At 46.1% G+C, this 15,775-nt stretch overlaps 1 protein-coding gene across 1 annotated transcript in view; it reads left to right on the top strand.

Moving 5' to 3' along the window:
- Positions 1-13,707, top strand: part of SLC11A1 (solute carrier family 11 member 1) — a 48,803-nt gene extending 35,096 nt beyond the window's left edge. Inside the window, exons 12-15 of the mRNA XM_040358188.1 lie at positions 2,635-2,784; positions 4,094-4,167; positions 6,683-6,836; positions 13,140-13,707. Coding sequence (XP_040214122.1) covers positions 2,635-2,784; positions 4,094-4,167; positions 6,683-6,836; positions 13,140-13,253 — 492 coding nt within the window. The 3' untranslated portion in view covers positions 13,254-13,707. The remainder of the gene's footprint in view (positions 1-2,634; positions 2,785-4,093; positions 4,168-6,682; positions 6,837-13,139) is intronic.
- Positions 13,708-15,775: the final 2,068 nt, after the last annotated feature.

Genomic DNA, 15,775 nt, shown 5'->3' with positions numbered 1-15,775 from the left:
TACAGGAGAGTCAGGGCGCTCTCTACGTTGCAGATGGAGAAAGCAGCTGTGTGTTAGTGGGCATCCTGACTCTCCTGTAGTCCAAGGGAGGGACGAGCACGCCCCCCCCCCCCCCCAAAGCTACACTTCATAAAAAAAATTAAGTGTGTGTGTGGGGTGCCGGACACACAGCTTCTATGGGGAGAAAAATGTCATTAAAATCACATGATTGCGAAACGCTCATTACTTGCAATCCGAGGTATTACTGTACCACAGGGGTCAAGTCCTGGGGGGAAAAGTGTGGGAACTCCCACCCAAGAACCAAAAAAAAAAATGATACGCTCATATGCAAATTTACTAAACCACATGTTTTTTTAAGCAAGTTCTTTCTAAATCCTGCGATAACTCGCGGCAGACCTCCGCAATGTCTCCTGGGAACAATGACAAAAGCTCCCAGGAGACATTGCGGCATCGAGGAAGTGACGGAATACCCGCACACTACCCGATGAATCCATATACAGGAAGCGGCCAGTAACATAAAGGATTACTAATGCCTAGTACACACGAGAGGATCGATCCGCGGAAGCGGTCCGGAGGTCCGTTTCCGCGGATAAATCCTCTGGCGGATTTTGATCTCATGGTTGTACTAACCATGAGATCAAAATCCCTGCGGAATTCTCTCCGCGGTGACGTGTCGCGCCTTCGCCGCGATGATGACGCGGCGACGTGCGCAACGCTGTAATATAAGGACTTCCACGCATGCGTCGAATCATTACGACGCATGCGAGGGATGGATTTGGACGGATTGATCCGGTGAGTCTGTACAGACCATTGGATCAATCCGCTGGACTGGATTCCAGCGGATCGATTTCTTAGCATGTTAAGAAATTTTGATCCGCTGGAAATCCATCGCCGGGGAAAATATCTGCGGAAAAATATCCGCTGGATCGTACACACCAGGGGATCTATCCACTGAAACCGGTCCGCAGATCAATTCCAGCGGATAGATCCTCTCGTGTGTACGGGGCCTAAGGTTCGCCTGCCCCTGACAGTGACTCGAGCTGGGCATCGCCGCTTAGTGAAGGATCGGCTCGGACGGCTCGGCTGCTCTAATCCTGCAAAGGGAACTGCGTTCCTGCTGTGAAAAAAGTGCAGGAACTCCGTTCCCACGCGTTCCCGCAGGACTAGAGCCCTGCTGGACTACCAAAAAAAACTATTTTTTGTGTGAAAAAAATGATATAATTTGGATTTGGGTTCAGTGTTACATGCCGAGTAATTATCAGTTAAGGTAGCGCAGTGCTGAATAGCAAAAAAGCGGTCTGGTCATGAAAGGGGTTAAGATGTGACGTGTAGATAAAAGCACAACATAATGAAGTTCTAACCCGGATCCCCCATTGTCCCCTATGCCCCCCCCCCACCTTCCTCAATCACCTAATGACTAGTGTTGCTCACGAATATTCGTATTGCGAATATTCGGCTCGAATATGGCATATTCGAGTATTCGTGATATATTTCGAATTTCGCGGTGAATATTCGCAATTCCGAATATTCAATTTTTTTCAATTTGATTTTTAAAACAGTTCACATTCTATCGACGTCTAAAAGCATTGCTGGTATGATTAGAGACCCTGGGCCGAGTAGCTAAGCTGAGGCGATCCTTTTATGTTGCCGAATTGAAAAAAAAAAATTGCGATTTTTCGCTATTGCGAATGCGAAAATGATTGCGAATTTTCGATAACTGTGGTAGGAGAACTCTGATTGTCTCTGATGCAAAAGGGGGGGGCTTTGTGTATGTTTCTGTTATGAATATTTGTATGTTTGATATTATTTTTTTTTGTAAGAAGGAAAAAATTGCGCATACCTTAAAAAAAGGGGAGAATACAGCAGCAACTCAAAAATGTTATACAACATAAATTAATACAAGACAGAAAATGGAGTCGCTCTACAAGAATAAAAAATATGTCTAGTGACAAGACATGTGGGCAAATTATAAAATAAGCAAGCGCAAATAACTTGTGAAATACACAGTGAAACAAATATATAAAGAAATATAGTCCCAATAATAGAAAAATAATCTTTCATAAAAATGTCTTTGATATGTGAAGTGAAAAAAAGTCCAAAGCATGCAGCATGAGCGTGTTCAATCTTCAAGGTGTTTGATTGACAAACGGCTGTGACAGATGGATAGAGTAAAGAATCACCACCAATGCAAAACACTTTTTATTTTCTATTGTAAAATATCAAGAATATTCTGAGCCAATCAGAGTGCTCCTTCTGCATTTGCCGAATATTCGCAATTATTTTGTATTGTAAAATATCACGAATATTCTGAGCCAATCAGAGCGCTCCTACAGCATTTGTCGAAATTGCGCAGTAAATATCGCATTCGCATTTTGCGAAATTTCGAAAAAATATCAAGAATATTCTGAGCCAATCAGAGTGCTCCTACCGCAGTTATCGAAAATTCGCAATTATTTTCGCATTCGCAATAGCGAAAATTCGCAATCATTTCATTTCGATAAAATATCACGAATATTCGAATTTAGCGAATATATCTCGAATATTCGACTATATATTCGAGATATATCGCGAAATCGAATATGGCGTATTCTGCTCAACACTACTAATGACGCCCTTCTCTTTTATCTCCTGTAGGGTTTCCTGAACCTGAAATGGTCTCGCTTCTACCGGGTCCTCTTCACCAGATCCTGCGCCATCATACCTACCGTGTTTGTGGCCGTGTTTCAAAACATCCAGAGCCTGTCGGTGATGAACGATCTACTCAACGTTCTTCAAAGTATTCTGGTAAGTACCGGTGGGAACGTAAGCCTCTTATTAAAATCTACAGGCGGCAGGAGCATTGTGGTCATTTCACGTCGTTAGAGTCTGCTGAAAGGCCAGATTACTTCACCTGGCCCTACACTTGGGCGGAAAACGTCTTTTCACCTGCCGGTGACCCCTGTCTCGGTGTTCTGTCGAGAAGTGCCCCCCCCCCCCATCGAATAGTGCCCTGGACGAACGGCGCCGTACGTCATAGCACAACTGCTGATTTTCCATGGCGCATGCGCACACACCGTAGGAGGTATCTCTCGATGGGAGATACCATTTCACAGCCACAATTTAAACCTATACAAACAGCGGGGAAACCGGACCATCAGCACACTGTAAAGCCGCCCCGCAACAGCGAGGCACAATGTGAGAGCTACGGTCTCCCCCCACTTTTTGTATAGGTTTCAATTGTGCCTGTGAAATGGTATCTCCCATCGAGAGTCACTCCAGCTGATCGGCAACTCAGCTGAGCTGTGGCTCCGCCCTGCGCAGGCACTATTCGATAGAGAGCATTTCTCGACAGAGGGACTGGGCGTTGCTATCGCTGGGTTAGATGATTGACGTCTGGTGAAACAGTTCCCATGTCGCACAAGGCGCGTCACCAGATTTCCGTAAATAGCCGAGCTGCGAGTCGGCGCTATACGGCGCCTGCGCCCGCTGCGTAGAGCTGACTGCGCAGGCGCCGTATAGCGCCGACTCGCAGTTCGGCTATTTACGGAAATCTGGTGACGCGCCTTGTGCGACATGGGAACTGTTTCACCAGACGTCAATCATCTAACCCAGAGATAGGAACGCCCAGTCCCGCAGTAATCAGAGAAAATCACAATATATCGGTATGTACGGCTATTAAAAAAAAAAGACCTGCATACTGTAAATGTTGTTAGTATCCTGGATGTAATGTTAGAATTTTTTTTTAGGGTGAACCCCCGCTTTAAAGCGGAAGTAAACCCAATGATTTAATAGTTTCCAAAGACAGTAACATCCCGGCATGCCGGAAATGCTAACTGTCTCATTGGTTGTGCTCTCAACCAAACTGTCACACCATCCAATGGCTGGTGTCATAACTGATCACATGTGCAGCATCATGGCAGTTGAAGATTAAACAGAGGCCAAGATGGCAGCTTCCTTGGCTGAAAATGATAGGCGGGTTTACTTCCATTTTAAGTACAGATTACTGATGAAGCTGATGTACGATTCTACAAAGTGACTCTTGTCTGTACATGTGTTTTATATTTGTATATTTTCCATAAAATAATAACATCTCTTTAATTAACCATTTTTGCAGCTTCCCTTCGCCCTGCTCCCGGTTCTCACCTTTACCAGCATGCGGCCTTTGATGCACGATTTCACCAACGGCATGTATGTGTGTATATCTGTATATAAAGGGAACTTGGTCATGTAACAGGCCTTGTTCTCCTGCGTTTGATGTGCGTTCAGAAAGGAAGTCACACAGTTCAGCAAAACCCATAGACTTCATTTTTTATTTTTAACAAATATTGGATTTATTCTAATGCCGCATACAGACGGTCGTTTTTTGTGATGAAAAAAAATTACGTTTTAAAAAACGTCATTTAAAATGATCATGTGTGGGCAAAAACGTTGTTTTATGTCTTAAAAAAAACGACCAAAAAAATTCGAACATGCTTGAATTTTTTGTTTCGTTTTTCAAAACGTCGTTTTTTACTTCACAGAAATTGACCGTGTGTAGCAAAAAACGTCGTTTAAAACGACGTTTTTCAACCCGCGCATGCCCAGAAGCTAATTATGAAGCGAGCTTCAATGGAAAAAAGTGGTGAAACGTAACCTCGCTTTGCTAGAGCATTGTGAAAAAACGATGGTGTGTAGGCAACGTCGTTTTTGAAAATGAAGTTTCAAAAACGTCGTTTTATTTCATGATTTAAAACGTCATTTTTTTTCATCACAAAAAACGACCGTCTGTATGCGGCATAATGATGCACAAATGCAATGCAGGTTTACAAAGATATACAAATAAAAGTTAAACACATACGGACAACCATATAAGACGACTTTTTAACCCCTTAAAACCTTCTTAAAAGTCGGGGGTCGTCTTATACGCCGGTAACCTAACCTTACCTTATCCCAGAATCGCGGCCGTACGATTTTTCAAAAGCCGCGCCTCCTACATCTTCTGTTCCGTGATAGGCGGAAACACTCAGCTTCCCAGGAGGCACTGTGTTCAGTGTCCGCCTATCACGGAGGCCCTCTCGTCCTGTGTTTAGTGTCCGCCTATCACGGAACAGAAGACGTAGAAGGCGCGGCTTTTGAAAAATCGTACGGCCGCGATTCTGCATGTCTTGGGATAAGGTAAGGGCACAGTCTGGCATGTACTGGGGCACAGTCTGGCATGCAATGGGGCACAGTCTGGCATGCAATGGGGCACAGTCTGGCATGTAGTGGCATAGTCTGGCATGTAATGGTGGCACCGTGAGGCGAGGCATGACTAGTAGGAAGGGGGTAGTCTTATACGGCGAGTATATCCCAAAACCAACATTTTGGTTAGAAAATTAGGGGGTCGTCTTATACGCCGGCAAATACGGTACTTAAAAATCTCCATAGGCGATGCGTAAAAACGCCTTTACAGATTACCTGTTTATTCTATCATTGCCTCTGTGGCCAGCTGTCGGCGCCGTCAGATTGTTTCTTGGGTGAGCTGGCAGAAACGGTAAGCTAGAGAGACACCGGCGGGAGGCCCGAGAGAAACACCGGCGGGAGGTGGGAGATGTCCCCTCTTGACGCTTTGAAAGGGGATCCAGTGGCTAATGAGCTGCTCAGATTGCTTTCATGAGAAAGCCAACCGCCGGCTGAAAAATAAAGATACTGGGGGCAGGGGCGGACTGACCATTGAGTCACTCGGGCACTGCCCGAGGGCCCCATGCCACTAGGGGGCCCCATCAGGGTTGCCAGGCTCAGTAAAACCAGGGACAGTATGTAAAAATCTGTGTTTTTTTTAGATCTGTCCCTGATAGATCCCAAGATTTTAGCTGCCCTGCCTCTGCACTGCCTCCTGGCGTGGTGGCCATCTGTAAGCCAGAGGGGCCCCATACTCTTCTATTGCCCGGGGGCCCCATGAGTTGTCAGTCCGCCCCTGACTGGGGGTTACGGCTGATATCTTCAGCTATAACTCCGGTAAACTAATTGAAAACCGCAAAGTATATACTGTATATGTTTTTCAGTCAGGTGAAGTGTATTTTTTCCGAAACATTTGCATTTAAAAAACTGCTTCGCAAATATCATGTGACATATAAAATTGCAACACCCACCAATTTTATTCTTTAGGGCAGGGGTCTCCAAACTTTATAAACAAAGGGCCAGTTTATTATTCTTCAGACTTTAGGGGGGCCGGACTGTGGCCAGTGGTAGTGGAAATTTTCCAGGCATCAGTGGGCATAAACATCACCATATTTGGTATTAGGGGAAGGAACAGTGCCCCATCGTTGGTATCATTGGGAGGAATAATGCCCTATTATTGGTGTCAGGGGGAGAAATGATGCCCCGCTGTTGGGTGCCAGTTGGACAAAAAGTGTCTCATGACAGTAAGAGGAATCAGGCAGGGCCGGATCCAGGCAGGCAAAGGGCCACATCTGGCCCCAGGGCCGCAGTTTGGAGACCACTGCTCTAGGGCCTTTGCTTAAAGATACTGTATATATAATGTTTGGGGGGGGGGGGGTTCTAATTAATGTTCTAGCAAGAAAATTATTATTTGTACAAGTAGGAGAAATATATCAGAATTGGTCTGGACGGCAAGTGGTTAATGTGGGCAGGGCTTGTTTGATCTGGGTGGGGCTTGACAGCGTCCTATCCTGACCATGACTTATTTTCCTCGCCACTAATTGGCATTTTTTTCTCCCTGCAGAATCGGTAAACTGGTCGCCATCTTGCTCACTGTACTGATCCTCGCCATAAACTTGTATTTTGTGGTGATTTACATCCCATCAGTGAAATACATTGGCCTGTATGTGCTGGTTGGATTTATTCTCCTATTTTATGGCCTCTTCACGTTATACCTGGTAAGTACCAGCAGGGGAGACCTACCTGGGTGTGTTACCTAATGATAGCATCGGACCTGCACCTGTAACTTGCTTATGAACCCATGTATGTGCAACCTGGCCCAAACCCATAGAGATCATACCCACCACCGACCACCATACTCAGAAGTAGTTGTCTTCTTAGATCTTCGAGATTGTCTTCTACATTCTCAATCAGGTCCCGGGAACCCCTGCGGATTATTACTGTATCTATAGTTTATGGCATATTGGCATGAACAGTAAGTCATTACAATAAATTAAATTGGTAGGCTGTGGGAGAAGAACCCCTTTACATTGGTGGTAATTGAGAGACAGGCCTCATTTATCTGCTGGTCAGTGAGAAGAATGTTCCTTACATTGGTGATCAGTGGGAAGAATGTTCCTTACATTGGTGATCAGTGGGAAGAATGTCCCTTACATTGGTGATCAGTGGGAAGAATGTCCCTTACATTGGTGATCAGTGAGAAGAATGTTCCTTACATTGGTGATCAGTGAGAAGAATGCTCCTTACATTGGTGATCAGTGAGAAGAATGTTCCTTACATTGGTGATCAGTGAGAAGAATGTTCCTTACATTGGTGATCGGTGAGAAGAATGCTCCTTACATTGGTGATCAGTGAGAAGAATGTCCCTTACATTGGGTGTCAGTGAGAAGAATGTTCCTTACATTGGTGATCAGTGGGAAGAATGTTCCTTACATTGGTGATCAGTGGGAAGAATGTTCCTTACATTGGTGATCAGTGGGAAGAATGTTCCTTACATTGGTGATCAGTGAGAAGAATGTTCCTTACATTGGTGATCAGTGGGAAGAATGTCCCTTACATTGGTGGTCAGTGGGAAGAATGTCCCTTACATTGGTGATCAGTGGGAAGAATGTCCCTTACATTGGTGATCAGTGAGAAGAATGTCCCTTACATTGGTGATCAGTGAGAAGAATGTCCCTTACATTGGTGATCAGTGAGAAGAATGTTCCTTACATTGGTGATCAGTGGGAAGAATGCTCCTTACATTGGTGATCAGTGGGAAGAATGTTCCTTACATTGGTGATCAGTGGGAAGAATGTTCCTTACATTGGTGATCAGTGAGAAGAATGTTCCTTACATTGGTGATCAGTGGGAAGAATGTTCCTTACATTGGTGATCAGTGGGAAGAATGCCCCTTACATTGGTGATCAGTGGGAAGAATGTCCCTTACATTGGTGATCAGTGGGAAGAATGTTCCTTACATTGGTGATCAGTGGGAAGAATGTTTCTTACATTGGTGATCAGTGAGAAGAATGTCCCTTACATTGGTGATCAGTGGGAAGAATGTCCCTTACATTGGTGGTCAGTGAGAAGAATGTTCCTTACATTGGTGATTAGTGGGAAGAATGTCCCTTACATTGGTGATCAGTGGGAAGAATGTCCCTTACATTGGTGATCAGTGGGAAGAATGCTCCTTACATTGGTGATCAGTGGGAAGAATGTCCCTTACATTGGTGATCAGTGGGAAGAATGTCCCTTACATTGGTGATCAGTGGGAAGAATGTCCCTTACATTGGTGATCAGTGGGAAGAATGTCCCTTACATTGGTGATCAGTGAGAAGAATGTTCCTTACATTGGTGATCAGTGGGAAGAATGTTCCTTACATTGGTGATCAGTGAGAAGAATGTTCCTTACATTGGTGATCAGTGGGAAGAATGTCCCTTACATTGGTGATCAGTGGGAAGAATGCTCCTTACATTGGTGATCAGTGGGAAGAAGGAGGAGGACACACCCAAGGAGCTCTCTGAGAGATCCAACCTTTTCCAAGCCTGGGCCTTGCCTGCTAGCTTGGCCCAGGAATAATGTCTGATCCTGGGAGAGGCCCCGGGACGGATCCCCCTGATGATACGGGGCCTAGTGAGGAGGAGGTGGAGGATCTGTCTGTAGGTCCAGGCCCTGCTGTGGATGCAAATGTCTTCAGTCAGAAGAGCATTGATCGTTTTAGGGCGATTGGAAGAGCTGAAGAAAAACTTAAAATTTTGAAGGCTGAACACAAATCTTTCAAAATCAAGTATTTCCAGGCCTGGAGTAAAAATCGTTTGGCCATGAAGCCTGAGTTGCAGGAATTGGAGGAAAAGGTAAAGGAACAATCTTTATTATTGGAAAAGCTGAAAGATAAAAGTGGAGAAAAGTTTGATAATGAGAGGAGATTTGCCAGCCAGACAGCAAGTTCCAGGGACCAGCAGGAGCCTCAGATAATGGATGACCTGGGTCCATCTGCCTCTGCACCTCTCCCTCCATGTCAGGGCTTGGAATCGCCGACGGCAACCAGCCATGGGGTTGAGAGTGAGCATGGCACCCTGAAATGTATCCAGGAGATGGAGTCACCCCTGAGAGCAAACAAGCTTGCTTTTACAGAAGTCCCTGAAGCCAAGCCAGTACAGGTGGAGAAATCTCAGCACCCCTCACTGCCTTCCAACATGTCTGCCCAACCTGCTGTGGTGGACGGTGTCCTGACTGAGGAGCAGAAAGGGAAGGCCTTGTGCAAAGCGCTGCCTGGAGTTTCTGCTGGGACCTGTAGTTCCTCTGTACAAGGTATGCCTGTTACTAGCAATGAGATTGCCTCACCTGAGCCTCCCTGTGGTGGGGGAGGGGATCAGCATATTGCACCATGTGCAGTGGAAGAAGCCATGGAGGTTTCACCTGCTGCAGTGTCAGACCAGCCTGCACTATCCCCTGATGACAACCCTGTCCTGACAGAAGAGAACCGACCAGCTGAAGCTTCTACAAGCACAGCAGTGGGAACTGACACTGCTGGGAAGACTGCAGGAACTGTGAATATTCCAGCAAGTTCTAAGAATGACAGTAATGATAAAACAATGGATGTGGTGGGTGGTGAAGGGGTTAATACTGCTGGGAAAAATAAAAATGACATTCCTCCCCCTGCTCAGCAGAGGAAAGACTCACCGATTGTTCAGACCAAATCTGTGCAATCGATATCTGCTGCAAATGTGTCAGATGGTTCAAAACAAACCAATGGTTTATCTGCTGGGAGTTACGCGTCGGTTTTGGGGAATCGCACCAAGGAGGGTGGGGGGAATGGTGCAAATGTTGGTGGTCACAATTTGGGGGGTTTTAGTGGGGGGATGGTTGGTGGGTATAAGCGGAGAAACGTGGTCCAGTTGAAGTGGGAGGGGGAGGGGACCCCACCAGTAAGGGGGAGGGTGGCAGAGTTGATCCTGGAAATGGGGTTCAAAGTCGCAGACATTTTTGCTTTGATTTGTCCCGTTGGGAGTTGGGAATTTGATTTATCCTTTGTAAAACCTGAGGGTCTGGATTTGTTTTGGGAACGTTTTAGGGGGCGCAGGGACCTTCCGCAGTGGAATGGTTGGATGCCAAAGGTGGTTTCCAGGCAGCCTCTAATAAAATCAGTGACGATCCTCGTGCGTAACGAATCCATCCCAGAGGCTGATTTGATAGTATGGTTACGCCGATATGGTGAGGTCCTCGCTCCACTGCGGAAGGTCCTTGATCAGCATGGGATATGGACAGGGGCCTGGACAGTGTCACTAAAATTGGGGGTGCAGGGAAATGTTGTTCAACATCTGCCCTGTTCAGCCTTTCTGGGGAGGGATAGGCTGACCATTTTTTACCAGGGTCAGCCTAAGGTGTGCAATAAATGTGGTGACAAGGGCCATTTTGCTTCCACCTGCACCCGCAAGAAATGTTCTTTGTGCCAGGAGCTGGGCCATTTGGCTAAAGACTGTACTGACATTCGGTGCAATTTGTGCCAAAAACTTGGTCACCCCTACAGTCAATGCCCGGAGGCATTACATAACCTGCCAGGGTTGGAGGCTGAGCTGCAGAGGCTGGATAAGGAGGATGAGGCCACTGAAACTCTTGTTGTCCCTCCTGTGTCTGTGACATCTGTTTCTGTCCCCCCTAGTGATGTGGTCCCTGAGATTGTCCCTTCTGTGTCTGTGACATCTGTTTCTGTCCCCCCTAGTGATGTGGTCCCTGAGTCTGTCCCTTCTGTGTCTGTGACATCTGTTTATGTTCCCCCTAGAGATGTGGTCCCTAAATCTGTCCCTCTTGTCCCTAATCCATCTATTCGTAGATCCTCCAGACTGGCGGAGGCTGCTGGGGGGGCAGGTTTAGCGGATCTTCCCACTCAGCCTCCAGTCCCTGCCCCTTGGCAGCGCAAGCGTGGTCAGGGGAATGTGGGGGTGCTGGATGGGGGTGGGGCTGATGGAAGGGTGTCCATACCCCATGTCTCACATTCCGTTGATGGGGATTCGGATGAGGAGGGGTGGGAGAAGATTAGGAGGAGGAAAAAAATGAAGAGAAAGACAAGAAAACCGGTCGTCTCTTCCTCAGAGTTGGATCCAAGAGGGGTTCCCCTTGGTAACACCTTTTCTGTGTTGTCGGGTGATGAGATGTCTTTGTCTTCTTCTTTTTCATCTATGGATGAGGGGGAGTCACGTTGTTTGAAGAGAGCGGTTTCTGGTGATGAGAGTGTGGTGAAGGTCAAGAAACGACTACCCCAATCATCCTGATGGCAGTTCCCCCTCCGATAAAGGTGGCGACCATTAATGTCGCCAGCATTAAATCTGCAAGAGCTTGTGATATGGCCTTATTTTTGCTCAGCGAGTTTGATGCCGAGATTTTATTTTTGCAAGAGACCTGGCTCCATACTTTGGCCCATGTCCATCTGGCAAAAAGGGAGTGGAGATGCGGTCCCTCCTTTTGGTCTCTTGCGGCTGAGCCCTGCAGCGGAGTTGCGGTACTTTTTGAAACCGATATGGCAACGCGCCGGCGGGTAATTGAGGTAGAAATAGGTGGATGTATGGTGTTGGACGTTTCTTAGAAGGGCTGCATGCATAATGGGTGCGGGTTTGTTTCTTGACCTTGCAGGTTTGTCTGGTGTAGTGGTGTGAGTTTGTATTAAGATTTATTTTCCCGGTGATTACATAATTTTTGCTTTGCTGTAAAGTCTTTTGTTTGAGAGCAGATTTGCTATATTTATTTTCATTTATGTAAACATGTGTATATTTATGTATATCTTATAGTGATTTTATGCTTTTTGTTTGCAAGACTTTTAATAAACAAAATTGGGAAGAATGTCCCTTACATTGGTGATCAGTGGGAAGAATGTTCCTTACATTGGTGATCAGTGGGAAGAATGTTCCTTACATTGGTGATCAGTGGGAAGAATGTTCCTTACATTGGTGATCAGTGGGAAGAATGTCCCTTACATTGGTGATCAGTGGGAAGAATGTCCCTTACATTGGTGATCAATGGGAAGAATGTCCCTTACATTGGTGATCAGTGAGAAGAATGTCCCTTACATTAGTGATCAGTGGGAAGAATGTTCCTTACATTGGTGATCAGTGAGAAGAATGTTCCTTACATTGGTGATCAGTGGGAAGAATGTTCCTTACATTGGTGATCAGTGAGAAGAATGTTCCTTATATTGGTGATCAGTGGGAAGAATGTTCCTTACATTGGTGATCAGTGAGAAGAATGTTCCTTACATTGGTGATCAGTGAGAAGAATGTTCCTTACATTGGTGATCAGTGAGAAGAATGTCCCTTACATTGGTGATCAGTGGGAAGAATGTTCCTTACATTGGTGATCAGTGGGAAGAATGTCCCTTACATTGGTGATCAGTGAGAAGAATGTTCCTTACATTGGTGATCAGTGAGAAGAATGTTCCTTACATTGGTGATCAGTGGGAAGAATGTTCCTTACATTGGTGATCAGTGAGAAGAATGTTCCTTACATTGGTGATCAGTGAGAAGAATGTCCCTTACATTGGTGATCAGTGGGAAGAATGTTCCTTACATTGGTGATCAGTGGGAAGAATGTCCCTTACATTGGTGATCAGTGAGAAGAATGTTCCTTACATTGGTGATCAGTGGGAAGAATGTCCCTTACATTGGTGATCAGTGAGAAGAATGTTCCTTACATTGGTGATCAGTGAGAAGAATGTCCCTTACATTGGTGATCAGTGGGGAGAATGTTCCTTACATTGGTGATCAGTGGGAAGAATGTTCCTTACATTGGTGATCAGTGGGAAGAATGCTCCTTACATTGGTGATCAGTGGGAAGAATGTTCCTTACATTGGTGATCAGTGGGAAGAATGTCCCTTACATTGGTGGTCAGTGAGAAGAAAAAAAAGATTGTTTCCAACCAGATGTATCTTTTATTCTTTCTGAGGTTGCTTTGGATTTGGTAATCCTATCAGGGACCAGTACTGTTTAGCGGAGTTCTTCTTTAAAAGTAGTCTTCTCAATAAAAAATTCTCCTTTTTTATTGCAGTTATGGACATGCTGCCTTGCCCACGGAGCTCACTTCCTGTCCCGTGGACGACACATGCAGTTCTCCTATGGACAGCCGGAATACTACAACATCCCCCCGGGGTTACGGCAATGAGGCGCGTCTATGGTGGACCTTCTTCATTGGACACTATATATATATCGCTGAGATTTTTGCATACTGAAATGTGGATGTGACAGATACACGCAAAGCTTTACTCCCGAGAAGCTCGGTGAATTGACGTTTCCGATAGTTCCATTACATTAGATATTGCACTTTGCTATATATGGCTGCGCCAATGACTAAACCTGGTGCGCCCTCTTGTGTCAAGAGTCTGTTCTGCAGGTCAGAGGGAGCCCATGATACATTTATGAGGGCTGCAATGTCTAATGTGCATACCTGGGAACTTTCCAGAGTGGGCTGGGATTGGGATGGGGAAAGGGGAGGGGCTAATAGCAGTTCGCAAAACTTGAACTATTGGTTTAAGACCATTTTCACATTAACCACTTAAGCCCCGGACCTTTAGGCAGCTTAATGCCCAGGCCAGGTTTTGCGATTCAGCACTGCGTCGCTTTAACAGACAATTGCGCGACGTGGCTCCCAAACAAAATTGGCGTCCTTTTTTCCCCACAAATAGAGCTTTCTTTTGGTGGTATTTGATCACCTCTGCGGTTTTTATTTTTTGCGCTATAAACAAAAATAAAGCGACAATTTTGAAAAAAATGCTATATTTTTTACTTTTTGTTATAATAAATATCCCCCAAAAACATATATAAAAAAAAAAATTTCCCTCAGTTTAGGCCGATACGTATTCTTCTACCTATTTTTGGTAAAAAAATCGCAATAAGCGTTTATCGATTGGTTTGCGCAAAATGTATAGCGTTTACAAAATAGGGGATAGTTTTGTTGCATTTTTATTATTTTTTTTTTTTTTACTACTAATGGCGGCGATCAGTGATTTTTTTCATGACTGCGACATTATGGCGGGCACTTCGGACAATTTTGACACATTTTTGGGACCATTGTCATTTTCACAGCAAAAAATGCATTTAAATTGCATTCTTTATTGTGAAAATGACAATTGCAGTTTGGGAGTTAAACACAGGGGGCGCTGTAGGAGTTAGGGTTCACCTAGTGTGTGTTTACAACTGTAGGGGGGTGTGGCTGTAGGACTGACGTCATCGATCGAGTCTCCCTATATAAGGGATCACTCGATCTATACGCCGCCACAGTGAAGCACGGGGAAGCCGTGTTTACACACGGCTCTCCCCGTTCTTCAGCTCCGGGGAGCGATCGCGACGGAGCGGCTATAAAGAAATAGCCGCGCCGTCGTCCCGGATCGCTCCCCGAGGGAACCCGACTGCTGCATGTAGCGGGGGGGGGGGGGTCCCGATCGGACCCCGGACCCGCGGAAAGGCAAGGACGTACATGTACGCCCATTTGCCTGTACGTGCCATATTGTGGACGTACATATACATGCGGCCGTCGGGAAGTGGTTAAAAACAGCGCCTGCAATCCGCCCTTAAAAAGCTGCTCCATTGTCTCCAGTGTGAAAGCCCCTCGGGCTTTCACACTGGAGCGTTGCGCTAGCAGGATGGTAAAAAAAAGTCCTGCATCTTTGGAGCGGTGAAGGAGCGGTGTGTTTACCGCTCCTCCATCGTTTGCTGCCCATTGAAATCAATGGGAAAGCGCGGCTGTACCGCCCGCAATGCGCTGCTTCAGGGCATTTTAAATCCTTTCTCGGCCGCTAATGCGTCGCAAATCCGCCCACATACTAGCTCATTATGAAATACTTGCCTTAGATGAAATACTGTTTCAGCGCCCCCCGCACACCGCTGTAACCGGCGACATGTCTCCCGGAGTTATTTCTGGGTTCGAGGGCTTTGGCACTGCGATTGGCCAGAGCCGCGATGACATGCATGCATGCGCGTGGGAGCCGCAGGTCACGGCATAGCTGCTGAAGAAACGGTGATATACATATGAATGCCGCCTTTATTTACATATGAATGCCACCGGCCTTGACTATTTACATATGGATTCTGCCACTATTTACATATGAATGACGGTTATTTGCATGTAAACACAGTGGGGTAGATTCAGGTAGCAATTGCGCCTGCGTAACCATAGTTACGCAGCGCAATTGCTTACTTGCGCCGTTTTTTTTTTTCGAATGCTCCTGATTCAGGAACCTCGATACGCCGACGGCAGCCTAAGATATGACTGGCATAAGGCTCTTATGCTAGTCATATCGTAGGCTGCATTCTTACGATGGCTGCTAGGGGGCGTTCCCGTAGTGGTCAGCGTATAGTATGCAAATTGCATACTAACGCCGATTCACAACCCTACGCGAGCCCTGCGTACGCAGTTTACGTCGTTTGCGTACGTCGGTTTTTGCGTAAGGCTGCCCCTGCTATTAGCAGGGGCAGCCAATGCTACGTATACCCGTCGTTCCCGCGTCGCGAATTTAAAATTTAACGTCGTTTGCGTAAGTGAATCGTGAATGGCGCTGGACGCCATTCACGTTCACTTCGAAGCAAATGACGTCCTTGCGCCGTCATTTGCCGCAATGCACGTCGGGAAAAGTTTCCCGACGGAGCATGCGCACTACGTTCGGAGCGGGAACGCGCCTAATTTAAATG

Source organism: Rana temporaria, chromosome 6, assembly GCF_905171775.1.
Source record: "Rana temporaria chromosome 6, aRanTem1.1, whole genome shotgun sequence".
Lineage (NCBI taxonomy): Eukaryota > Metazoa > Chordata > Amphibia > Anura > Ranidae > Rana > Rana temporaria.
This window is presented reverse-complemented; position numbering and strand designations above follow the sequence as displayed.